The following is a 27,401-nucleotide window of genomic DNA, read 5'->3' as shown; positions in this document are numbered from 1 at the left end:
AGTGCTTTGCATCATAAAAACACAAAAAGCAACCAAAATATTGCTTCACCAATTAAACAAACATTACATTTTGTCAAGTGCCATCATAGACATTAAACATGTTGATCAATTTTTAATTAATTATCGTTCAATAGCAACTCTAAACAGGTGGTGTTTTAGTCTAGATTTTAAAGGAACTCAGCGTTTCAGCTGTTTTGCAGTTTTCTGGAGTTTGTTCCAGATTTGTGGTGGATAGAATCTGAATGCTGCTTCTCCCTTTTTGGCTCTGGGGATGCAGAGCAAACCAGAACAAGTCATAAAGTGTCAGTTTTTCTACTTTTCCACTGTATCGTAATCATAGCTTGTTTTATTTCCTTATCATAAAGCTCTCATTTACATAGTTTACAAATAAAACTGCCTTGCCCATAAACTCATCTTCCTGTTCGTTTTTGAACAAGATTGTTGAATTTAAACAAAAAAATACAAACCATAAAACTGTTGACAACTGAAATTGTAGTAACCAGACAGGAAAAGTGACAGATTTTCTCATAATTATTTAATCACACATACATTTACATCATGCAGTCAATCCAAAACTGTGATCTCATTAAACTTCCTGTCTCTGTCCATATCATCAGAGCCCTGTTAGACTTGTGTCCCAGTTCTCCAGGAATGATCCAGTACCGCGTCCTCTGACCCAAACCCCACCCCCCCACAAAAAAAAACCAAACTACTGTCCTTTAAAAATCGACCAACTATTACACAGTAATAAAAAAAGGCTACACTTTTGTTTTAATTTAGAATCAATGCAAAAACGTAATTTCGGCAAACACCGTAAGTGATCTCTGCAACCCATTTCATATCCAGTTTTTGGTGGAAGATCATAGGATAAACATTTTTTTAAGGTTAACGATTCAGAAGTTTAATCTACAACGCAAAAACAAAATATTACCAAGAATTTTTGGTCTAGTTCCTAGTGCAAATATTTTAATACACTTGAAATAAGACAAAAACAACTTATAGACAACTTTTTAGCAAGATATAGCGGCTTGTTTTAAGTCAATAATTCCTTTATATTGATGAAAATATACTAGTTCCATTGGTAGATTATTTCACTTATAGTACATTTTTCATTTGTTATAAGTGAAATAATCTGCCAATGGAATTAGTACTTTTTTGTCGATATTAAGAGATTAACTTAAAACAAGCTCCCGTATCCTGCTGAACAGTTACTTTTAAATTAATTTTGAGTCATTCCAAATGTCCTAAAATATTTGCACTAGAAACTAGACCAAAAATATTTAACATTTTTGTGTTTTTGCAGTGTAGTCCAGATTATCACAGACGTCTAGATATTCCTCTCTGCACTTTGTGAAACACAATGACAGTCATTTATTCTCTTCACAGGGCTTTGGAAACTTCTTTACACCGCCAAGCTAAAACAGCCACATAATGGAGTGCTTTTTAATTCTTTTTATTTTTATTTGTTTTCTTGTCAGAATAGTGCGAAGAAAACCTGACTTTCCTGCCTTAACATGACACCATCCTCCCTTTGGAGCTGGATTTGCTCCAGTACTCTCACTTTTTCCTCTCCATTGAGGATTCTTTCATCTGTTTTCATAATTAAACGACAGAAAAGGAGCTTTCTTTTTTCTTCATCTCAGCATTAAAAACAGCTGTTTCAGGTTTCTAATGATGAAAGAAGCCTTCAATGAGAAACAAAAAGAGGAGTGGCAGGAGCAAACTGACCGACATACAGTGTATCTTACAGTATATTGCACTTATGCAAGGTGTTAGTGTTCTCATGCTGGGGTTCAGCTTTCTCGCCAATGCACTGGGGCTTTAAAGGATCAACACAAAAAAAAACAAACGTGGTGGAAACTAAAATAAAAAAATATACAACAAATACAACACTGAATAAAAATCCTACACCCGCTGGTTAGTTTTAGTTAAATAAACCCTTTTTTTTTTACCCATGTGACGACATAAGATTAATGTGCAATTTGTGTTTTTCCTTCCTTTGACCCCGCTTTTCCTGACTGGCTGATCAGCAGCGAGGATCCGATCCATCAACTCATTTCCCAAACTTATCGATCAAACGTCTACACCATCTATTGAACAATAACAGCACATAAAACCCAGCATAGAACCGGTCTTACATCTACAAAAAAAAAAAGAAAAAAAAGTAGGGAAGAAGATGATTGAAGAAGCGAGGCACCCTTGTAGAGAAATTATTTTTTTAGCTCCTGGACGACGACGATTGTGTGACTATTGTGAGTGTCAATTTCTGTCTAATCAGCTGCAGTTTGTGTGCCGAGATACATAAATAGTCTATTAACAGCGACAATATCCACTTATATTAGTTAAAAACATTACATTTAGCAACTTTGTGTAGGCTAAAAGGGTGGAAGTTTGCTGTGTTAACCGGATCATTCTCATTTTCCCACTTCATCCCTCTGCATTTTTCAAATCCTTCCAACAAGTATAGTTTTAATTTAACTTAATGATAAAAACAAATGGCCTCCACAGGTATTTAGTTAAATACATCTACAGTACAACTGTTGCACGGCTTTATTTTTCATCATCATTATTATTATTATTATTATATTTTTTATTTTTAAATCCTTTTTTAAATTTTTTTTTAGCCGTTTCCTTGCAGTTTTCTCTCCGGGGAAACGTGTGCAGTAGTGCCGATTTTACATCTGTACAAGCACAGAAACAGTAGTGTTCGACACCTTCTACTTGACGCAAAATAAGTTTAATTTCCTCCTTTATGAAGCATGTAAAATCTATACAGAGAAAACTGTGGTTAACTCAGAAGTCGTAATAAAATGAACAGAAGTTAGCCTATAACGTCGAGCTCTTTTCTTCATTTTTTTGGTCTTTTTTTTCTTTTTTAGGAGTTTGTTTTCTTGCTACCGTTTACATTCAGCTTGGCACAGTGCAGAACTACTCGCACAAAGACGACGGGTGACGACAGACTGTGCAAAACAAAAACGAAACCGAAGCTAAACATTCGAGATTGTGCACGGTTTCGCTCGCCAAACAAAACCTCAAAAAAAACAAAAAACAAACAAAAAAGGCTGAGCTCGAGAATCCGTTTGGTTTGCTGAATAAGAATATTATCCTGCTTCTTGTAAATTAAAATTGCTGTTTCTTTCCATTTATTTAAATTATTATATCCCATAAGAGAAAGAGAGATATTCATATTGAGAACTGGAGGAGTGAGGGGTGGGTGGAAGTGTTTGGGGAGCTGTACAGGCCGGGAATATTTATATATATATATTTATAAATCCGAAACTCCTTCATGGCTCTGCAGCGGCGCCAGTTTGCTGTAATGGAATGACGGGTTGTCGGGTGGGTGGGCAGGTGGGTGACGTTGCTCTTCTTCTGTGGTGTCATTCTTCTGTTCTGCGGCTCTTCAGCTGTGGAGTATAAAAAAACAAGATGGCGTCCATAATCATCACACTTAAAGAATGAAAAACCATCAAGCTGCTGGTTGTTTCAGCTTGAAAGAAGCACTGCTGAACTTTTTACTAACTTTGTTACAACCAAAATATTCAATGTATCTTATTTGGTATTTATGTGATAAACCAACAAAAAAAAGCACATGAATGTATACTTTAAAGTTTCAGTATGTAACTTTTAGAAAATGTTTTTTTAATAGGCCAGTCACCATGTTGTGACAGTATGTAATAAGACAGATATTTTGTGAAAATCTTTTCCACCTCCTCTCTGAGCTGCTGCTGCCATCTGAAGACCAAAAAACCAAAATCACAGCCAGGAGGTGGGTCTTAGTGCTGTCAATGAATCTCCTGAATGCATCGGTGGTTATGCTAACTAGCATTAGCATTCATGACAGGCTCTGTTGATGGCTAAAAGTATCATAGAGGAAGAAAGTGAGAGATAGGATGAGAATGATTGACAGCACTGAGACCCGCCTCCTGGCTCAGATTGGCTTGTTGCTAGCCAGCACTGGGAAAAGGCAGAGGACCATTATTCTTTTCACAGATTATATGCCTCATACTACACTGTCATGACATGGTGTTGGTTTCCAAAACTATGTAAAAATATACATATTTTTATAAAAGTTAAATACTGCAGTGGTAAATGTGGGAATTCATGTGTAAGAACAGCAAACAAAATGTCTTCTGCACTCACTTCTTGTCTGGCTTGCTGCCTCCTCCCCTGATGGCCACCGGCTGACTGTTCTGGTAGAATCCGCCTGCACCGCGGTTGATGTTGGGGTGGGTTGGAGATGCAACTGGCGGCTGTCCGGGCCGGATGGGTTTGGCTAGTGAAGTGGTGAACAAGAACAGATTCCTCTTTTATTACAGCTCCAGAAAACATGAATAGAGGAGCTTCCCAGCTCGTCCGCCTACTAACCGATCTGGGCCGAGTGTCCCCTCCGGGCCATGTTCTTGGCCCGGACGGCTTCCTTGATGCGGTCCACCTCCTGCTGGTAGCGCTTGCGGTCGCGTGCGGCGTTCTCCTTGGCCTCCTTCAGTGCAGATTCCAACGCCTTGACCCGCTCAGCCGTAGCGCGAAGACGTTTTTCCAGTTTTGGAAGCTCACAGCGCAGGTCTGCATTATCACGAACCAGCTGGGGAAACAAATTCAGTTCATCAGAAAAGAAAAGGATGACAGGAAAAAAAAAATCAGGTTGGTAAATAAAGCTAACTGAGCAGCAGAGAAGTGGTTACCGTGACAACCAAGATGGTAGAAGCGTTTAAAAATATGAGTCCTACCTGTTTGTGAACCTTGGTGAGTTGCTCAAGATTGTTCTCAAGAAAGGAGATTTTCTGTTTTTGTGCCGCGCTGCCTCCTGTGTCATCAGAGTCCATCTCAGCACTCTGAAAAGATCAATAAAGTACGAGTTACAGACACAAATAAATAAAAATCAGTGAGTGTCGGGGTGAAACGATTAATCGGATTAATAAATCGATTATTGCAATAATCATCAACTAACTTAATAATTGATTAATCGCTAACTGGATTATACAAAAAAACTAAAATAAAAAACATGCTGGGAGAACTACACACTCAGAGGAATAATAAAGCCAAAAAAGTACATAAATACATATATGTTAAATTTAAGATAAAAAAATTCATTTGTCTGTAAATATGTTCTACCCAGAACTCAGTTGCTATTTTTAGGTTCACCTGCATCAAATTCTGTTAAAAAAAAACAACATATTAAGCACCTTTTGCTGTCCAATTGTTAATTTACTAGCTGAAAAAAACAATCAACATCACACACTGAAGTATTTTTAGCTGCAGAAGAATCCTACAAATGATCGTACGTTCACTAAAGAAACGCTGTTACTGCATTTTAAGCAATAAAATCTTTATTTTAATGGATTATTTAGGGACTAAATTATGTTTACTTGCATTTTTTAATGCGTTTCTAATGCTGCATAAAAAATTTGCAGAATGTGCCAATTATTTTTATCCAATTAATTGTTAAAATAAACAGTTGCAGCCCGAAATAAATCAGTGTCACATAAACATATACGAGATAAAAAGTAATCACCTTCTTCACTCTGGTGGCCAAATCCTGAACAAAGAGTTTCCTCAGGTTATGGAGAGTCTGCAGCTCTTTTGCCTGCAACAGAAAAAGATAAAATGAGGTAAAAACTCAAAACAAGTAGAAGTAATGCAACCTAACTCGTTACTGAACGCACCACTGTCTCTTCAAGCCCCTTCAGGTCCTGTCTGGCCTGCTCCCGTCTGTCCTGCATCACCCTGAATAATAGGAAGCGAATCAGAAAAAGTAACAGTGTCAAGACGTCAGCAGTCACATGCAGACCAGCAGTCAAACTGAGGAATCTGCACCATGCTGGGCTTTTTGTAAGTCTGTGAAACATACGTGAGCTCGTGCAGCTTGCGGCTCTTCTCCTGGTCGGTGGACTTCAGCTTCTCGTGCTCCACTTTGAGCCTCTCCTGCTCCAGCATGATCTTCTGGTTCAAGCTGGGGGGAAACAAAATGGAGTCACCATCTCAACTCAATTATTAAGAGTAAATCTAAAGTTTAATACTTCTTTTATATTCATATGAGTAAAGCAGCACTAACAGACAAACTACAGTAGGGTTGGAACTTTAACGCATTAATTCTGATTAATTTATATCAGATTTAAAGGTGATCTATTTTTCCTTGAACATGTAAGAATAGATCTGTGGGTAAACGAAGCATGTTCATTACAGTTTTTTCACACAATCTTTCTTAGACAATGATTTTTGCCTGCTTGGTTTCAGTTGTTTTAGGGTGCCTTGTCAATTTAAATCCAAATAAGTTGCAGCTGCCCACGCCCCCCCAACTCAATGTTTACACTCACACATGAAAATGGCAGCAAACAGATGCGTAATTACACAAGTGCACATCTTTGAGAAGCATTAGTAGAGCCTCCTGCACAACCAACAAGAATGCAGCAAGTGGTTTCTAGCTAGTGATTCAACAACAAAACATTTGTCTTTTCCAGCAGCCCCTGTACAGCGCATACAGCTGACCAAACGTGCTGGATCTCTGCTGGGGTTGCCAGGCAACAACGCAATGCCGATCAAATGTGACACCAAAAAACATTAACGCCAAAAAAGGCTTGGTGTTATTTTTAAACACACTTGGGCTGTTTTAGATTTTTAGTTCAGACTAGGGCTGAAACGATTCCTCGAATAATTCGAGTACCTAGATTATTAAAATTCCTCGAGGAGGGGCGTGCTGTGGTGGCGTAGGGGTTAGCGCGACCCATATTTGGAGGCCTTCAGTCCTCAACGCGGCCGTTGCGAGTTCGACTCCTGGACCCGACGATATTTGCCGCATGTCTTCCCCACTCTCCTTCCCTGTTTTCTGTCAGCCCACTGTCATATAAGGGACACTAGAGCCCACAAAAGACACCCTGGAGGTGTAAAAAAAAAAAAAAAAAATTCCTCGAGGAAAATTTACCTGCTTGGAAGCTTCGTTAATTTATGTTTTATTATTTAACGCACCGTGTTCCAGTCGCAACATTACTTGCGTTGCGCGGAGCTCTGACTTCCGCTTCTGAGTTGTTGACGAAAGCTAAGTGTTAGCGGCATAACGCCAATTTTCAAGTTCGGCCCATGGGGATTTTATTGATTGATGATAATGCCCGGGTTTTCATCGTTTTCACCAATAAGCATCCTTAAAATGACTGGCACAATGCCTGGACTACGGCAGCCTTTCTCCTCCGGGAGCTGCTGGTTCAGAGCGAACGGCGAGAAGAGCGATGCGGGAATATTTATTCAGGTGAGCAGATAGACTGAACACGGCGAGCGGCTGAGTAGTTGATGCTTACAGTGTAAGTGTAACTTTACGCACGAACCACACAATAAATTTAATGTAATCTCGGTCTGAACAAACGGGTTTCGGAAATTATCGTGGCGGTACATGGCTGGTAGATGAGTTTCTGAGTGAGATTTACCAATATTTTAATTTATAAATTTTTTGTATCCGATTAATCATAAGAATAATCGATAGATTACTCAATTACTAAAATATTCATTTACAATAGCCCTAGTTCAGACCCAAATGGAAGTACCCAAAGTGAAAAAGTGTATAATCAGTTTTCTTTAATGTTTCCGCTTTGTTGAGCTTATCTGTCCATCTATTCAATAATCTAGCAGCAAAAAAGGTTATTGGATTGAAAATGTTGCTTATTTAGTCAACATATAGTTTTCAATTAATTACGATTAATTACAGAGCCTGCAATTCATTTTATTAAAAATTAAAAGACGTCTTACTCCTGCATCTCGGTGATGAGTTTCTCCTTGTTGTCCAGCTCGTCTCTCAGGCTGCTGATCTGTTTCTGGTGGGCTTCACGGTGGGAGTGAATCTGCTTTTCCACCGCTTCCTGAACACAAACATAAGTATAATTTTAGACATTTTAGAGGCAGATTTAACTTCAGTTCCCATAAAGCTGTGATTTAATTGAGACTTACCTTAACTTCATTAGCAGTCTGGATCTCATTTTCCTTCTCCATTGCATGAACTTTCTCTGAAAAAGAAAAGATTCCCACTGGTTAAAAAAGGTCAACATATTGAAATAATCAAATGCAGTGAAACAAAGTTTTAATTGACCTTTTTAACCATTTTACAAGCAAAAAACATTCCCAAGTACCTAATAATATTCCAAATAAAAATAGCAGGTGGGTTGTTTCCATAACACAACTCTGGGTGCCAGGTTCTTTAATTAACACCAGATTCTGTTAGGTCACAGTCAATTTCACGCCAACTGTCGATAAATTTTCACTAACCCATGACAGATGTAAAAAAGAAAAGCTTGTTGGCTAGCTAGCAAGGTTATGTTAGCAGACAGCGATAGCCTCAAACATCTCAAGTCACAGAACACAATGACGATGTCTTAGTAACTTGGTAAAATCATCTCTTTTAAAACGTTAATGAAATGTTGTCCATCTCAGAATAAATAAATAAACAGCGTACACAGTGCAACTCAAACTTATGAGGAGATCAACCTTTCCACAGATCATCAGTCTCATATTACACTATTACAACATGGCGACAGTTTTAACAAATATCTAAAATTCTTTTAAAAAGTTACATAGTGCAACTTTAAGACATTTTAAGGCCTTAATTGACAAATAGATAAATGTAAGAGTTTTGAAGGATGCTCGTACACGCTGACTCGGTAATAAAGAGCCATACCCTGAGCGCTGAGCTTCACAAGCTCCTCATTGAGCGAGTCGACGTTCTCCTCCAGCTGCCTCTTCTTCTGCTCCACATTCTGAAGATACTCAGTCAGGGACTTGATTTTAGCCTCATGCTGTGGACAGACAACATTCCTCATACTTAAAACAAAGATAACCATCAAGAACATTCAGAAACAGAGGTATTTGTACCTCCATATAGATGTTTTTAAAGTTTTAAATACCTGCGAGATGCGCAGCTGACAGGCAGCCAGTTCTTTCTCGTTCTCATCCATCTTCTTGTTGCTCTCAGACTGGATACCCTCCAGCTGCTTGCAGCGCTTTACCATCGTCTTCACCTCCGACTTCAGCTTGCTGATGTAGAGACGAGCCACTGTGAACTCCTCATCTATCAGGCCGCTGCCGCCCTCGTGTTGCTACGAAATCGCCCCCAGAATCAAAAAGGATGAGATTAAATTAAATGGACGGAAGAAAAAGTCAAACATGAGAAAGAAAAAAAATGCAGAAACAGTCCTGGTACCTTGATGTCATTGCTGCCCACAGCTATTCCAATTTCAGCCAAATCTTTGAGCAGAGATGACATCATCTCAGTCACTCTCTTCTTCTGGTGATTGGACATTTCCTTCAGCTTCTGGAGCTCAGAGTCCAGAGAGGACAAGATGGACTGCAAGCCAACAAGAGATGATAAAACATTTAAACATTATTCATTACACTGCAAAACTACAAAATCTTACCAAGTATTTGTGCTCTAGTTTCTAAATGTCTTTGTACACTTAAAAAAAGACAAAACTACCTTACAAGTAAATTTTCAGCAATATAATACTGACAAAAAGGTACTAGTTCCCCTGGCAGATTATTTCACTTATAACAAAGGAAAAATGTTTTCTTACAAGTGAAATATCTGCCGATGAAACTAGCAAATTTTCATCAACATTAATGAATTACTGACTTAAAACAAGCTCCTGTATATTGCTGAAAAGTTACCTGTAAGGTAGTTTTGTCTTATTTCAAGTGTACAAAGATATTTGCACTAGAAACTAGATAAAAATACCTGGTAAGGTTTTGTGTTTTTGCAGTGTATTTATGACCGACACATAGTGAAACTGTCTGTTTGAAAAATAAATAATCTGGCCCGTCCAGAGTTAAAGTTTAACCTTTCGACAGTTTCTCGTGACAATAAAAAACCAAGTCACCTGACTGTTGAAATACTCAGCTATGTCTGATGAATTTATTACTTCCTGTCTCCACTGCTACATTGTCTGAAAAGGATTTGCTTTGGTTTGAAACTGAAACCACATTGAAAATATATATATATTTTAAGGGACAATTGACTTCAGACTTGTGAATAATAGTATCATGGATAGTCATTTCCTTCACAAGTTAAGAGTTTCTGTACATTTCACTTCATTCAAAACTTATGTTCAATTTTAAACTGTAAATAAATAAAATAAATAAATGAATGAAGCACCTAGCTCTGCTACTGTAAGGTATCTGTGAGTAAAAACAACTAATTTGAAGGGACTTTTTCTGTGCCATCCTTACAGATTTTTGGCTGAGCTCCTCACTGATGGACTCAAACTCCTTGGTCTTGTCCTCCACCTCCTGGCTCTTCTGGTCGTAGTTGACAGCCAGCTCCTCCAGGGCCTGCAGCACCTCCTTCACCTCCTCCTTGGAGGCCTCGTTCTCCGTCTGAAGGCGGTTGAGCTCCGCCTGCAGGTTCTCGTGATCCCTCCGGGAGGAAGCCAGCAGCTGAACAACACGGATCATTAGGTTTTAAACTTCTCAGTAAGAGAGAAATAAAACATTTTTACTGTTCTTACAGGTCAGAAATATTAAATAAATCCATTTTAGCTCAGTTTAATTCACTGACTTGTTGCCTGCAACCCCCAGTATCTGTTAAACTACATTGATCATTTCGTCCCTCCCATCTGTTAGACCTCCAGATCTCACCTCCTCCTGGTCGAGCATCTGCTGCTTCAGCTTCTCCGCCAGCTGGCTCTGCTGGTTGATTTCTTCATCCTGAATATTAAAAAGATTTTTTTTAAAAACAAATTTAAATTACAAGATTGACATAACAACAACCCCGACTAACATAAATAACACAAACAAAGCTTTTCTTCTTCATCATCAACTCTATTCTTTATCTCCTTTTCCAGCAGCCATTGTACAGTAGTAAAAACAGCTGACCAAACATGCTGGAATTCCATTTGGGATACTAGGTGATGTCGCTGGGCCCGGTTGAGGTTGCTAGGTAGCGGCACAGTGCCTGTGAATGCATCTTAATCAGGAGGTGTTTGACACGGCTCACTTTCTAGATGCCAAACAACTTATTAACTTATTGCTTACTGCAAAAAAATGGCTGGGTATTTTTTTTAAGTGCTTGGGCTATTTGTAGAAGAAGTACAGATCCAAATGGAAGTACAAAAAATTAAAATTTTACATAATGGATCCCTTCAAGCAACCCAGAAATACTTAACTGATACTTGAAGCATATATACAGTATATGAGTCTAAGAATAAACTCTATCACTAAAGGGAACATTAGAGCCTGAAAAACACCAAAATTTGCAGCTGAATCCCAATTATTTTAATACTTGCTTTCATTGAACCACTAAACCAAATGTTGATTCCTGTGGTTTTTGCAGCAGAGCAGCACAGCTCCACACTTCTTTAAGACTTGAATGAAAAACTAAAACTATATTCATCTACGTTACAGACTGCTGCAGTTTGCTCTGCCTCACCTTATCGTCCAGCTGTTTGTAAAGCTTCGTCAGCTCCGCCTCACACTTGTCCTTTTCTACGTCGGTGAGACGAACACCGGGCACATTGGGCGTAGAGGCCGACTTTTCGTTGATGATGTTGTCCAGAGCCAGCACCTCAGCGTTCGCCTTCTCTTTGTCGAACTGCTCCTCCACGGGAACGCTCTCTCCTGGTGTAGAGGAAAGAAAACAAACAAAAACAAAACCATTGAGGTCTGCGGAGAGGCGGTTTAGGCCAGAACCAGTGACCCGGAGCGGGTTCTGCCCCACCGTTTCTCCAGCGGTTGAGCTCGTTCTCCAGCCAGGTGATGGTGTTCCTCAGAGTTTTGTTCTTCTCCTTCTCCCTCTCGTATTTCTGCTTCCACTGCTCTGCCGTCAGCTCGATGTTCACCGTCACCGTGTTCTTAATAGTCTTCGCTCTGGATGTTTGAAAAAAATAAATAAATAAGAAAAAAATAAAAACCAGGAAACTGGAATGAATGTAATCAGCAAAGTGGCACCCCAAGGCAAGCTCCTAATATTTCAGTTCGAGAGCAAAATTTCATACTTTACTGTAATAATGCAAGTTTTTAATTAGTAATCCTTATCTTTTGGTTTCCCTGGGGTTTTAAATGATGATACAGAAAGGCTAATTTATCCTGGAAAAAACACAATGTCTTACTTTACTTTTGTAGTCCAACCACTACAACAGTAAATGCATTTTAAGTTTGCTAAACTATTTAGACTGGTACGATGATTCTAACATTGGTTACATTTACACAACAGGCAAAAACGACCCAAATTCAGTTATGGATGATTGAGAGAGATTGTGCAAAGAGGAATGAAGAAAGATCCCTCTTTTTATATGGTCCAACCTTGTGAAAAATTAAAGAGCTGTTTTACTGGTAAAAGAGAGCTGAACAAAGCAATAACAGTTAATTATTCCCTTAACTGGCATTCCTACAGACTGAATTCCAAATTATACTCAAATTAAAGTTGAATTGCTGTTTTTCAGTGTAGGATCACAAGAAAGTAGCAAAAAAAAAGACTAATTTATTTTTAGATGTTTTTGAAACTAATTCAAAATATTGAGGTTCTCCTAAAGAAAAATGATCTAGAGTCAGATCACAGCTTCAGTTACTTCAGATAGAAACTAATCATCAAAATCTGGGCGTAGTGACAGACCTTCAGAGACACAAAGACAATTACAAAATCAGCCTTCTATCACCTGAAAAACATTTCCAGGACACTACAAATGTGGAACAAACTTCCAGAAAAATGCAAACCAGCCGAAACACTGAGTACCTGTAAATTAAGGCTAAAACCCCACATGTTTAGAGTTTATTTGGACTCATAATTGAAATTGATCAAAAATATCTAATGTGTATTTGCTCGATTGTCACATGTGATGCATTTAACGTGCAGAGCACTTTGAACAATCCATGAAATGTGACATTCAAATAAACTTGACTTCCAAACAAATTAAGAAACCCAACATTCAGTCACTCTTTTGTGCCAAAAAGTAAAGCTGTTCAGTCTGTTCTTCTGGGTTACCTTTGTCCAAACATCAATGTAGATTTGGTTTCAGCCTCATTATAGGAGGAAGGTGAGCAGCAGATCACTATGGTGGTTCGACAGTTACCACCCAGAGAGTCCTGCAGGATACGGGTCATCTTGCTGTCTCGGTAAGGAATGTAGGCCTGAAAACACGCACAGAATATTGGATTGTTACAGAGCTGAATGACTAATTCATACCATTTATACATTATAAATAGCAAAAACCAAAGATAGAAAAGAGAACAAAAACTCAAACACAGCTGGCATTTCCTGAACTGAGATGTTCCAGTCTGAAACACTGAGCTTTAGCAGGTTATGTTCCTGTTCTCACAACTACCTGGTCGAAACCAAATCACCTGATATATGATTACTATGAGTAAAAACAGCCAAGCTGCAGCGGGCTGCCATTACTCCTTACAACATATTCTGCTCAGCGGGGAAGGAGACATCTCCGGACAATAGCTAATTTGTTTCAGAGCATCATAAATATCTCAGCAGCTGTCCGCCGCAGGTTGTTTACAAAGCGAATGAGCCGCAGAACAAACCTACACTTGATCAAAGTGAAAAGGGTGAAATGAGAAAGAAAAGCTCGAGCGAGGCGTTGCTAGGAGGAGAGTTTTTATCTGTGCAGAGTTATTTCTGCGACACAAAGGACCTGTAGATGTCTTAAAATGGAAATTCAGCACAAAGAACACAGAAAACATGTCTGTTTTCATCATGGAAGCTCAAGCTCCAGGCTGTGCAGCTGGCAAACGGTCTGTGCTCCTGTTCTTTCCGCTCATATAAGTAGCAACGTCTCATATTAAGACGTTTAACATGTAATTTAAATAAAAACAATTTAAATAAAAATCACTGCCTCAGGATGGAAGAGATTCAGTGCTCAGCAGAATAATTACCTCAAAACATGTTCATTCGTTTGGAGTAACAGTTTGTATTAATTTTACTGATCAAATCTGAGTTGTCAGGAAGCTTTATACCCATTAATGTTAGTACAGATTTTTCTTTCAAATTATCTTATCCAAAGTCCAATGTTGAAGACGTTCTGGACATTTGAGTATTAAAAAACAAAATTACTCTCCATTATCTGCATGTTCAACAAATCATAAAGTGACAGACTGCTGAGGTCGGTTTCCAGTGCAGCATTATCCTCCACTAAATACATATTCTTTAAAACCAAGTTTGTACATTCTTGACTCATTTATCTTGTTGTAAATGTCAATAATTGGGAATATACAATGTTTCATGTGTTTGACTGAACAGATACAAATTGAATAGATGGATCAAAGACTGGACGGATGGATAGAAGCCTGGACAGATGGATGTCTAAATCAAAAACTGGAAGGATGATGGCTCTATGGAGGGATGGATTAAAGATGAGGTGTATGGAATCTGGAAATTTAAATATCTTTTCCTGAGTTATCCTGACTTTTCCAGACTCTGTGGTGAATTAAAACAAAACAAAGCAACTCACCGTTCCTTCAGCCAACGCAGAGATGACGTTTCCCAGAGATGACAGAGACTTGTTGATGTTCTTGGCTTCATCAAGCACGGCTCCCTCTGCACCGGTTTTACTAACCTGCAGACCACCGAAAAACACCAAAACCACATAAAAAACCCAAAGCACAGAAGTGGCACTGCAAACATAATCACAAATTCAAGCAACGCAGTTGGAGTGCAACAAATACAGCTGATTATCTCAGACGTTTCTGTTACCTTTTCACTACCAGCCAGATCCACCAGGTAGAGTTTCCCACTGAGCTTCTGCTCCGTCTGAGTGTTCTCCTGCTTAACGTTTATCAGGAAGATGCTGTGACTCCTGGAGCTGTGCTCGTTCATGTCTAAGGAGCAAAAACGGTTTATATCAGAAGGCCATCTGCAATAAAACCAAATAAGCCTGAAAATAAATAGTTTGAGTTGCTGCAAAGAGCAGAATGGCTTCTTACTTGTGACTGCTACATGTCTGTTAGATTTGCCTTCATCAATCGTGTCCATGACTTCCTCTGGGCTGCACACGAACCTCTCAGTACAGCCCTTTAAAAAAAGAAAACAGGAAATAAAACAAGTTTATTCAGCTCCCTTAGCTGGTTTTACCAGATATTTCACAGAAAAGCAGGTCTCACCTTGACATAGGGTACTCTGTTTTTATCTTCATGCACTGATAAATTGGTCTTCGACACTGGAAAGAAAGTAAAAACAGTTGTTTTATAACACAAATAAAGGTGATATGAAGTCAAACAAACACATTTTTATTTGCATCAGTGCATTTCTCTTTGATTCTCCTAAATATCTGCACACTATTTATGAATCTCTGACCTTTTCCTAGAATGTTTATTCTAATAAAAAAGCTATAAAAAGAAAAAACAAACAACTGAACTCCACCTAATATGAAACTACCAAACATTTTCCACACCCTGTTTTCAGTAAGAGCCACATACGTGGAATACTGACAATTAAAGTTAAGCGCATTTATTGCTCAAACAGTCTGCCTCCAAGTGATTATAATAACTATTCACTCTGTTCCAATATTTTTAGGCTGTTGGCAGTTTTCTCTGCCACAGTTTGGAATAATTAAGGAATGGCGAGGGATTCACCTACCATCCAAAAGGTCTCGGATTTTGTCTAAGTAGATTTCAAAATATGAAACCTGCAAACAGAGAAAGATCCACATTATTTAGTTATTCAGCAGAGAGAATAAAGAATAGCTTACTGGTTGTTTTGTTTATTGTTGATAAAGTATTAGCATCTTCTAAAAAATTATACATAATCAAGATCTGAGATTAAGACGTATTTTAACAGGAAGGAGAGAAAACCTGGATTGCCTTTCATTTTAAATAAAAACTGATTGGATAGTGTGTATTTATATTAATACAACAGCATAGCAGGCCTTTAGAGAAAAAAAAGTGTAAATATCTACCAAAAAACTAACATTTTCAATTTAATCTCAGATTTTCTAGAAAAATAAATACATTTCTAAGCCCCAAAATTAAAAAATTAGTGAACAATAGTCAAAAAGAATTTTTGGATTGATCTAAGAAATTTTCTAGAAAAAAAAAACATGAAAATTGTCTGAGATCATAAAGTCAAAATTTTCAAATTTTGGAAATTTCCCATTTTTTTGGTTTATACTCAAAATTTCTGAGTTTTTTCTTCTGTCCAGTTCTTGGATGGAAAAAATCTGTGAACATCAATGTTCAAGTATTGCCACAGATTCTGATTTAAATTTAGGCCTGGACTTTGACTGAGCCGTTAAAAGTCATGAATATGCTTTAGTCCCGCATTACGTTTCAGTTGTTGTCCTGCTGGAAGATGAACCTCAACTACATAGTCAAATATTTTACAGCCTCTGAACTGTTTTCTCACATCATTGCCCTGCATTTATCCTGTCCACACAGCATGATGCTGCCACATGCAATGCTAATTTTGTGCTACACACAAGGTTTTGCATATTGATCATAAAGTTACATTTTGGTCTCCTTTTGGCAAACTGCAATTAAATGTTATTTTCTGTTTGTCGATTGCAGAAAATCCCAATAAAATACTTTAAGGTTTGTGTTTGTAATGTCAGAAAAAGTTTTTATATTTTGTCAAGACACTATTTGTTACACTATGAGCGGCAAGACAAAAAACAGAAATGACTATAAAAAATAAACTGAGAAACACAGGAAACATGATGCAGCAGAACAAAACTGCATGTCATCTCTTAAAATGAAAAACCAAACCATGAAGAAAAGCCACATTGTTACAAAACTTTACTTCCAGTTCCATTGAGGGTCTCTGAAAATGTGTCATCAAAATAATATCCTTACTTTAATATGAAACTCCAGGTTTTCATCCATGGAATATATGTAGTTGAAGATATCCTGTACTATCCTGGGGATGATGCCCATTGCGTCTGTGTCATGGAGATTCCCCTAAAAACAGAAAACCAAAACAATTTAAAGAGAAGAATCTTAAATATGATGACCTGAAAGTATTATTAAGTTACTTCTTACCTCCATGGTGTGTGTTTTCCCAGATGATGTCTGTCCATAAGCAAAAATTGTCCCATTGTATCCCTCAAGAACATCTATTAGAAGAATGGTCAAAAATAAAATGGTGAAACGACAATTCAATTGGCTTTGGCTTTAGCTGAAGCTGTAAATCTCACCTTTTACAATCTTTTGGGCACAAGCGTTGTAGACTTGTTCTTGTGTTGTATTTGACTGAAACACTCTGTCAAACATGTAGGGTTTACCCTGAAATAAATAGGAAAATACCATGAGCAACAGTTTATCTGTCCTGTCCTCTTATTGACTCAAGGATTATTTGATTTATTTATTGCAGATGTTCTCATTTGTATTTTATTCTTATTCTTTTATATTTCTGTTGCTGATCTCACCATGAGGAACATCTTACTTGAATTGGAAGTTGTGTTACAGGTGTTACATAATTGTTATTCAAAAGTTAAAAAAAAAAACAAACAAATTAATTCTACCAGTTATTGATAAAAGTGACAATAAGCCAGTCACAGTAAGCAATTAACCACATAATAAATGAATATAAACTTGATAATATCCCTTTTGATAATATTTTTTGAAAGACAATTTTGCTTAGTAAATTCATAATCCATTTTATTTATGGTTTTGGATTTTATTTATTGTTTTGGCTGCTGTATTTTGTCTTGGATATTTAAAATGTCTTCCAGTTCCAGTGTTCAGCGTTCTGTACAAAATTAAAGTTTATTAGTATTTGAGAAGAAACTTGGCAGTTCTGAGCCAACTTGGCTCAGAACGCTCATGATGCTTCAGTGTTTTCACAAAAACGGTAGAAGTGTCATACATCTGCTTTATCTGTATGGACAAAGGGAACATTTTGAATCTGTTTTTTGAAAGAAATGATTTGTGATTCATCGATCAATTATCTAGTGGCTGAAAACAGCCAATTTTGCATAGAATGGGGAAAAAATCCATACGTCTCTTCTTTAAATGTATGAAAACTAAAACAAAAAATAGTTGACTTTTTGTATTTGACAACACATTAAAACAGGATGATTTTCAATTGCGGGTGAGTGATATTTTGATATCATTATCACTCCTGTGATAGTGGTAAAAATGACAACAACCATTTTACTATTTTTTAGCAAACTGTATGGTCCTGGCTGAATGGTAAATAAATCATAAACATACAAATCCTGCTTTTGAAAACCATATCCATGTCTAATGCGCTTCTTCAGGACACCAGCCTCTTAAAGTGTGATTTTTATGACAAAACTCCACACAATATTTATGTATTTGTTCATGCTCTCGAACAAATTGTGAAAAAATAGTCAAAATAATCCCAACACTGTGGACAGTTTTGTTTTTTTAAATATAATTAGAATTATATTATGACAACAATAAATCAAAAATCTTAGAAGAAATTTATCACAATAAATGACAAACAATGCAGTAAATGAACACCCATATTTACTACCCGTTTTATGGTGTGTGTTTAACATAAACCTGACAAATATTTGTTGAATTCTTCTGGGACATAACTCAGCTAACTATGCCAAAGCTTAAACTCTACCACAACTTATATTAAAAAAAAGTCTTTCATTAACGAATATTTAAAATATTTCTGGCAAAGTTGAGTACAGTAGAGAAATTAGGAGTAGATTGTTTCACTTCAGCTAATCTCTGTCACTGTTGTGATACAAGAAGTTGTTGTAAGTGATAAAGCTTTGACATTAATGATTATTTTAAACCTAAATTCTGCAAAAGGACCTAAAACCCAAAACCAGCTAATGAGCTTTAAGCAGCAGTTTAGAAGACAGTCTATTGGATCGAGGACAGCGTAGCTGATGTTGGCAACCTGTGAGCCAATCAAAACTTTGAGGCACAATTCCAGGAAGAAACGATCGATGCAGCTGCATTTAAGATGGAAAGCGAAGGGCAATGAATCTGTTGTTATAAGCAACTCTGAGGTTTGTCTTGTTTAGGGGATTCGCATTTCCAGTTGACTCATCTCATCTTTGGCTGTGAAGAGGTGTGGTTGTCGGAGTGATGCATGACAACTTGGAAAAGTATCCAAGTAGGCCTGTCACGACAAACTCTGCTTGACGATAAATTATCTCAGAAATTATTGTAATAAACGATAATCTTGTGGTTTTGAGACCATTTTCAAGTAACATAAATGTAATAATAATGCGAGAACACAATCTCAAAGATCAATAAACTTTAAATTCACTGGAACTGGAAGACATTTTAAATATCCAAACTAAATAAAACAACTGAAAAAATAAATAAAATTAATTATTTAGTCTCTATAAACAAAGGTGTGCTTGGTTGAGACCAAAACACCAAACTGAAGACTTTTGTCATCCAGTTTCTGGTAAAAAGAGAAAAACAATAAATCATACAAATGGAAATTTTATTTACCATGCAATTAATTGATTTATTGCTTATTGTGACAGGGCTACATCCAAGTGTTGGCCAATATTAGTCATTTTAAAAAATATTATCAGTCCAATAAATAAAACTGGGCTGATATAAAGAATCTGTATTTATTTATATCTTGTTTCCGTCCATTTCTGGTTGTTTTTTTCCCAAAAAGGTGTTAAAACAGTAGTAAAATGTATATATTTAATAGCGGTAAATATCACTATCCGCCATAGCAGCAATATTAATATCCGATATCAATATCAACCCAAATAAAAAAATATGAGGTTATATTGTTGCGCTGTAGAAATTACATTTCAGCCCATGCCTTCTGTACAGGCAGCCATAAAAATACAGTCACACTGAAGTTGCCACTTATCGTTGCTTACAGGTTTGGGGATAATAACACACTCCTAATTTAAGCTAAAAGAAAAAAAGACGTCATTGTATTTTTATTTTTTTTTTTACTGTATCGCCTAGCACGATTTTGAAACAGCAGTAATTCCCTCCAGAGATCTACTTTTTTTTTGTTTGTTTTTTTTTTTTACCAGTTATCTGTTAATTCTTACATTGTGTGAATTGTGAGACAGTTATTTTTTGTTTTTAAGCATATGCACTGACTGATGGCACCTTTTAAATTTCGCTGTCCTTGTGACAATGACAATAAAGATTAATCTATCTACATCCTGGTCATTAACCGCAGCAGGCGGCTGATATCCAAACTGACAAAAGGTTGGGCGCAAACAATGGGAGGTTTAACGTCCTCACTGTCGCTGCAGCTATTGGCCTCGTTACTTACACTTCTCACTAATTGGGTTACTGTTGTAAATTGCAATTACACTGGAATGTATTGTTGGAGTGATAAGAGCTTGATCACCCTCTTCCTTTTGCTCATGGCATAGTCTAATGTTGTCCTCCAAATCAATTGAAATCACTCAATTTGTTTTCAGGTAAAATCTTTGCTTCTTGAATAACAGAAATCAGACTCTAATTAGGCCATCCTGCAGTGCACAAGGTTATCTGTCATGCTCTAAAAATAGCTCATTTCTGTTCGATAGGACTTCCCTGGGTTCCTGAATGGAAACCAGGAAAATGACAGCAAACCATAGGATAATAATCTGATATTTTAGCCTACAAGTGAATGGAGAAGCAGCAGAATGAATAATTCACAAACGTGTTTGCCTTTAGCAGCAAATCAAGCTTGTAACTCCACCACCAGTACAACCTCATCTGAAAATTTAATCTTCCTACCTTTCAGGCAAAAAAGTAGCAGAATGTTGTAATGAGATTCTTATAAACAAAGGTTTGTAGCAGAAATATTCACTCAGATACAAGTGATATCAATGTGGTAAAGGCAAAACCTCACGCAGGGGCTAGGCGATAAATACATGTTATCAATTAATCAAATTTTTGGTGAACCCAAATCTGAATTTGTGTTCACCAAAGTCAACCCGCCCAACGTCATCTTGTTTCACAAACATGTTTTACAGTTTTTATGTATCTAGATTTTGAACTCACATCAACTCTATGACGAAATGTTAGGGAAAGGCTATGTTTATTATGTTTAATTCCAAGAATAAAGTCATGTTATTACAGGATTACAGTCATAGTATTATGAGAATAAGATTTTAATAGAATAGAACTTCATATATATATATATATATATATATATATATATACACACAGTACAGACCAAAGGTTTGGACACACCTTCTAATTCAATGGGTTTTCTTTATTTTCATGACTATTTATAAGGCAAAAAATCCCACTTATTAACCTGACAGGACAGGTTGACCTATGAAGTGAAAACCATTTCAGGTGACTACCTCTTGAAGCTCATCAAGAAAATGCAGAGTGTGTGCAAAGCAGTAATCACAGCAAAAGGTTGCTACTTTGAAGAAACTAGAATATAAGGGGTATTTTCAGTTGTTTTACACTTTTTTGTTTAGTGCATATTTCCACATGTGTTATTCATAGTTTTGATGCCTTCAGTGTGAATCTAAAATGTCAATAGTCATGAAAATAAAGGAAACTCATTGAATTAAAAGGTGTGTCCAAACTGTTGGTCTGTACTGTATATATACTGTATATATATATATAAAAGCCTCACCGATTTGATCATATCTGTATCGGTGCCGATATTGACAATAATTCTAGTTCGAGTATCAGTGGACAAAGTTTGTCAGTTAATTACAGTAACTGAACAAATTAAAGTTTGGTTGTATTTATATGTTTGACCAAACTTGTGAAGCTATTGGAGTGTTTAAGTGTGCTTTACTGGTGCAGAGTTATTAAATATATTTGTAACTGTTTACATTTATGTCTGTGTTAAAAAATTTTTTTCAAGTCAACTCAACTCACCAAATTATTTTTAAAGAACTGAACAAACTACTGTGTCTATTTCAAAGAAAGAACAACAAACTGAGTTGGTCACGTCAGATTTTGATAACTATCGAAGCTTTTTTCTCATTAAAACAACTTTTTCTTGTAATTCTTTATACGAGAAGAAGATATTCTTCTCGTATAATTGCATATTTATTCTGTTAATATTATATCTATATTCTTGCAATAAAAACCTTCTCGTAGCTTTTCCCTGATACTCCGTCCTACAACTCACAGAAGTAAATAAAAATTCACTTTTTGTGAATATTTTTTGTCTTTAGAATTTGTTTTTTTAAATAACCCATTAAAATTGGAAATTGAATCTGTTATGAAAAAATTGATTTAATTTTTAAGCCATATTGCCCAGCCATAACCTCAGCTTTCTAAAAATGAACCAAAAATAAAAGCAAAATCACTCTAGAGCATCAGCAAAACAAAGAACATCACCATAATAATAATTATCCTCCCCACCCCGAGAGATTGCCCAGCGCCAGGCCAGCAGCCTACCCTGATTGGTCTAACAGCTGGTAACCAGGAGAGAAAACAAGGAGATTACCCAGGAGGCAATGCTGCTGCTACCTATGAGTGCTGTACTCGCCAAAGCAGATGCACCATCAGAGGCAACAGGCTGCTGCTTTGAAACACATGCGTTTCCACCAACGTGCACTGCTGTTCCAGCAGCATGACTGGCACTCTGAGCTGGGCAGGGCTGCACCACGCCTTAGGAGCTCTGAGAGCCAAAGGCCTGCAGCCAGAGTCGGCACGGCTGCTCAGGAAGTGGCTGCAGTTACAACAGTCGCCTTTGTTTGGCATGAAACAAATGAATAACTCTGTTGTGTTCAACATTTAACAACTAAAGTTTAAATAAAAGAGGAATGGGATGAATATCTGATCAGCCCAACAGGAATAATTCTAAGGCTTTGTACTCTGTTTAACATGAGATTATATGAGTTTGCATGACTTAGCATATTGCAGTCAAAGTCCACAAGGCAATTCTAATATTTAACCATGTTTTTATGGCATAATATACACACAGTTTTAGACGGCTAAAAGGATGAGACGAAACAAACTAAATATTTTTTTAAAAGGTTCATTTCATCCATACACATCTGGATTAAATCTGAGGCAATAAACAATGAATCAATTAATCTAATAAAAAAATCAAAATGAGTGATAATTTCCATTCTTATGATTAATATTTTCTGAAGGGCAATTTTGCTTACAGAGACTTCATTTTATTTATGGTTTTGTGTAGCCATTTTTCATATTGTTTATCAATTATCCTGAATTTTTTGAATCATAAGATTTAGGATTTATTGTCTAGATAAATTTCAATTAATGACTTGACACCATCATCTGAATTTTTGCTATTTTCTCCCCTGTTTGTTTCATAAGACAGTCAATGACTATCAGTAAAATAGAAAGTATGATTATACACAGTGTGTGCAGCTTAGAGACATCACTTTTTAAATAACTAGCATTCTGAAGAAGTCCATTTTAAATAGGAATGTTTTTCAAAAGCAGTTACCTGATCTATTATTATTTTTATTGTTATGACAATAGTCCCACAAAATTTTGTGACAAATTTCTAAGTACATATCACCCAAACCTAGCTGTGTGTGGTTTTTATTTTTTTATTCATTTATCGTTTTGGGTTAATGTGTTTTATTTTTAAAATATCTTCCAGTTCCAGCATGGTGTTCTGTTCTGTAAGAAATTTAAGTTTATTGATCTTAGATCAATAAAAGATTAAAGATCTTGCATTATTAGGCCATTATCAACATATTTCTTGAAACAGTCTCAAAACAACAATGTTATTGTTTTTGCAATAATTTCTGGGACAATTTATCATCCAGACAAGGGGCTACAGGTGTAATCTGGACTGATGCATGCCAGAGTAAATTTGTGTAAACTAGGATATTTATATTCTTCTGTACAGGCCAATGAAAATAAAACTTCCTCTTTACATAAAAGCTTTTTATCCTGACCAAACTTGATAAGGGTTTGTATCACCAGGAAGCGAATGACAGCGCTGACAGCACACGGCTGATTGAGTCCCAACCACACAACTCATATAAAGTCAACACTCTTAAAGTAAAGCCAGAAATGTTAGTACACTGAATCACAACCATCATCAACATCAATCTCAATGAGAGCAAAAAATGCAACTGGATTTCTTGGGCATGATGTGACCTCGATCATAAAGCAAAGGAAGAGTGGTGGAGACATTGCAATGATAAAAAAAGACATACTGTGGTCGGCCAACCCCAATCAATATTTTCACTATGAAATGCATGAATAATATAACAATGTCATGTTTCCTAATTTCACGCAGTACTTAATATGTTGTTGCATGAACTCTATGAATAAAATCCTGTTTAAATTAAACACGAATTGAATGAGTTTTCTTGTCTTTAATGAAAGCGTGCTTTATCGTATTATATAATAATTGAATGGGCGGCATATTTCAGAAAGCTTTTCATGAAAATAGAGCAATATTTCATTTGTTTAATATATTAAGTGAGCCACAGAGCCAAAGAGCTAGTCACGGCTCTCGAGCTGAACGTTGCAGAAACACGAAAACTGAAATCAGATCTCAAAAAGGCTGAAACTAAAAGTGCACCATCTTAATTTCTGATTCACTGTTAAAGTAAAACTGTGAAGGTAAGGAATAAAATTGGTCCAAGGGAGCAATTAGCATTGGTTTCTGTGCCAGGCATATCATCATAAGAAATTGATTTAGTATCATCTACACAGTACTTCATAGTTATAGTCCTTAGAGAGGGGAAGAATCCCAAAAAATCGATAAAAAAATAAATAAATTGGCAGGTCAGAAGATCAGACATGGTACCAGTTGGGAAAAACATGGGTGAATATCTATGGTAGTAAATATAATTGGATGGAATTTAACTATTTGTCATAATTTTCCCCATTCTAAATGTAAAAGGTTGGAAAAATCTGACAAAACTGAACATCACTGGCAATGAATTGTTACTGTACAGTGACGCATGTTGAGAATTGGCTTTTTAAATACATGAAATTAGATCAACACTACATCTAATTACCACGACAAATACTATATCTCCAAAGCTGTTCTCTTATCTCTAATGACAACCCACTTCTTTGTGATAGCCAGACCTCCTTTACGACACGGTATATAGGAGGGTCCGCTACGTGTCCTGCTGGCCAGATAGCTCGTGTTAGCTTTAATTAAGCTACAGCATTAAAACTAGCCTGCTAGCATGGGCCAGTTAATCTTCAATGAAGAAGCTAGCCTAGCCTGTTAGCTAACTGTTTGCTAGCCATCACCATATCAAAGCTGGTTTACCCTTCATGCTGACGCAAACGGTTCATAACCGTCAGCTTTACAGTTACAGGTGCATAAAAACGAAATATATTATATCTTGATAAATAATCTACATACTAATTTGGTGGACTGGCATTGTTAATCATTTAGCCTGTTGCAGCTTGTGGCTTTGTTGAATGACAGCTCAGCGCTGCTAGCTGGAGCTAACAAGCTAAGGTGCTAACCACGGTAGCTACAGGACAATCGGAAATGGCGAGATGTGTCAGAGCGTTCTGTCAAGTAACCGCCTGCGGGCACTCAGAATAAAACAACTCACCGCGATAACGACAGTATCTTCCCCTTGAAACTTGGGAATGTATCTGTCGCCTCTGGTAACCTCGGAGCTGTTCAGGGGCCTGAAACGGCACATCACTTTGATGGTGCACTCCGCCGGGTCGGCCATCTTCCACGGTTTACGAATGGAAATTCACCGATACGAAAACTAAAGTAAGAGCCTGGATCCCAGGGGCGGCCGGTGGCGGAGAGTCGGGAGGCCGAACCCCTCTGTCCTAAATCTCGGGTTCTGGAAAGGGCAGTGGTAATTCGGGCATTCAACAGAGAAAAGTCCTTGTTTTCCTCTCAGTCACTTCCCCCACCGGTTAGGAAGCCATGATACCGGTGGATGAGCGGCTGTCCGCCTTGCCCCTCCTGCTCTGGATCACAATGACATCATCCCGAAGGGCGCTCCCCTCAACAAAAACACAAAGCAGCCTTAAAGCTATGGTAGCAATTCCTGACCAGACTTTTTTCACCATAACTCCACCCTCTACTCTGTTATTTGTAGATAGATAGATAGATAGATAGATAGATAGATAGATAGATAGATAGATAGATAGATAGATAGATAGATAGATAGATAGATAGATAGATAGATGGATGGAAAGAAACCCTTTGAAAAACTAGTTCCTTCCATCACCTGTGGTGGTGCTGCTCCAAGAACTACTGGATGAAACAACACAAAGCCTCTGAAGAAGGCATAAGTGTAATTTTCGTCTTCACAAAATGTAATCAAAAATTAGATTTGGGCGTTTTTTGGATTTTGTTGTTGAACCATTTCTCCTGCTAGACTTGCGTGTTTGTTTTGGTTGTATTTACCCAGAATCCCCTGCTCTATAGTCTGCTTCTGGAGCAGTTTTCGATCCACTTGGGAGGCAGAGACGTGTCCGAGCTGCACCAGAGTTCACTTCAACCGAACCGAGATCTAGGTTTTTAGGTGGACCAGAGTTCGGTTTTTTGGTCCGCATCAGAGTTTGATTACGCTTTCACACCTCTGCAAACGAACCGGATGTTTCAAGTCGGTTAAAGTGGACCAAACAGGGTTGGTGTGAATGCACCCTTAAATTATAAACTGCACTTTTGAATGAATTAGGATGTGTTACCAATACCAATATCAAATTGCATCTTTGGACCAATTTCCTTTCTTGCCTTCATAGTTTTACTTTAATAATGAATTAAAAACTAAGGTATTGCACTTTTATCTTCCGTTTACTAGGATCACAGGTTTCTTCTTCTAGATCTCAATCACAATGGACCTTACCAAGCTCCGCCCACAACCGACCCACGTGACCGCAAGTCTCACAAGCAAAGCCTCGCAACGCGTTGTTTCTATGTAAACATGACTGATTAGTGCATCATTTCTACCGGATTTTCACAATATATCAGCTACTACAATGGACAGAGGAACTAACAAGTTCATGTCATCATCTGGGAGGAGGTTACTGGTTTCTCAGTCACAAGCTGGTTGCAAACCTGAGGCCAGCAGGTGTCAGTCAGTTATGGTAGATCTGAACTTTGACCTCAATATGAGAAGCTACAGACTGATAGGAGGAACCAAAGAGCTCTGTAAAGGTAAAGGCAAATCTTCTGAAGTTGGGATATAATTAATTTAATTTCACATAATAACCGTGGTAGAAGCCTTTTGTTTGTTAAAATTTTATTAAATATATTTGTTCTATGTGATGTTTGTTGTGAATGACGTAAACTCAAAACGAACGAGGTAATTAGTCCAACGTTTAGAAACTACAGCAGCTGTAATGAGCCACAGCAAAGGTAAACAAAGGTAAAATAACCCGAACAGGTGATCAACTCAAAACCACTCATACCTTTTTACTCTCTCTCTCTCTCTCTCTTTGTAGTTTAAGCACACCTGTTACCGTGGCAACCACCTGCGCCCTGCAAGACGAGCAAAGATTATGTTAAAAACACAACATTCAGTCCGTTATGATATCAAGTTTCCAGGCTTGATATTTATTTCTCGATTATTAATCAGCGCTTCCCTGAACACAGCGATGGTTGATTGACTAGCTGTACTTGGTGCTAACGT

At 37.2% G+C, this 27,401-nt stretch overlaps 1 protein-coding gene across 1 annotated transcript; it reads right to left on the bottom strand.

Moving 5' to 3' along the window:
• Nucleotides 1–1,797: 1,797 nt before the first annotated feature.
• Nucleotides 1,798–25,741, bottom strand: LOC114146588 (kinesin-1 heavy chain). Its single transcript, XM_028020809.1, has 26 exons — nucleotides 25,356–25,741; nucleotides 17,100–17,187; nucleotides 16,945–17,018; nucleotides 16,759–16,863; nucleotides 15,548–15,596; nucleotides 15,073–15,128; nucleotides 14,896–14,983; nucleotides 14,666–14,790; nucleotides 14,424–14,528; nucleotides 12,950–13,095; nucleotides 11,687–11,835; nucleotides 11,399–11,586; nucleotides 10,609–10,677; nucleotides 10,201–10,407; nucleotides 9,179–9,322; nucleotides 8,883–9,074; nucleotides 8,657–8,774; nucleotides 7,933–7,988; nucleotides 7,735–7,844; nucleotides 5,849–5,950; nucleotides 5,664–5,724; nucleotides 5,513–5,584; nucleotides 4,728–4,832; nucleotides 4,366–4,582; nucleotides 4,141–4,273; nucleotides 1,798–3,404 (listed from the first exon to the last, which is right to left on the bottom strand). Exons 1-26 carry the CDS (start codon nucleotides 25,479–25,481, stop codon nucleotides 3,401–3,403), a joined length of 2,889 nt encoding a protein of 962 aa, XP_027876610.1. The 5' UTR covers nucleotides 25,482–25,741; the 3' UTR covers nucleotides 1,798–3,400.
• Nucleotides 25,742–27,401: the final 1,660 nt, after the last annotated feature.

This window comes from Xiphophorus couchianus, chromosome 6 (assembly GCF_001444195.1).
Source record: "Xiphophorus couchianus chromosome 6, X_couchianus-1.0, whole genome shotgun sequence".
NCBI classification, from domain to species: Eukaryota; Metazoa; Chordata; class Actinopteri; order Cyprinodontiformes; family Poeciliidae; genus Xiphophorus; species Xiphophorus couchianus.
Note: the sequence above shows the minus strand (reverse complement) of the source record. Positions and strands in the feature narration are given on the sequence as shown.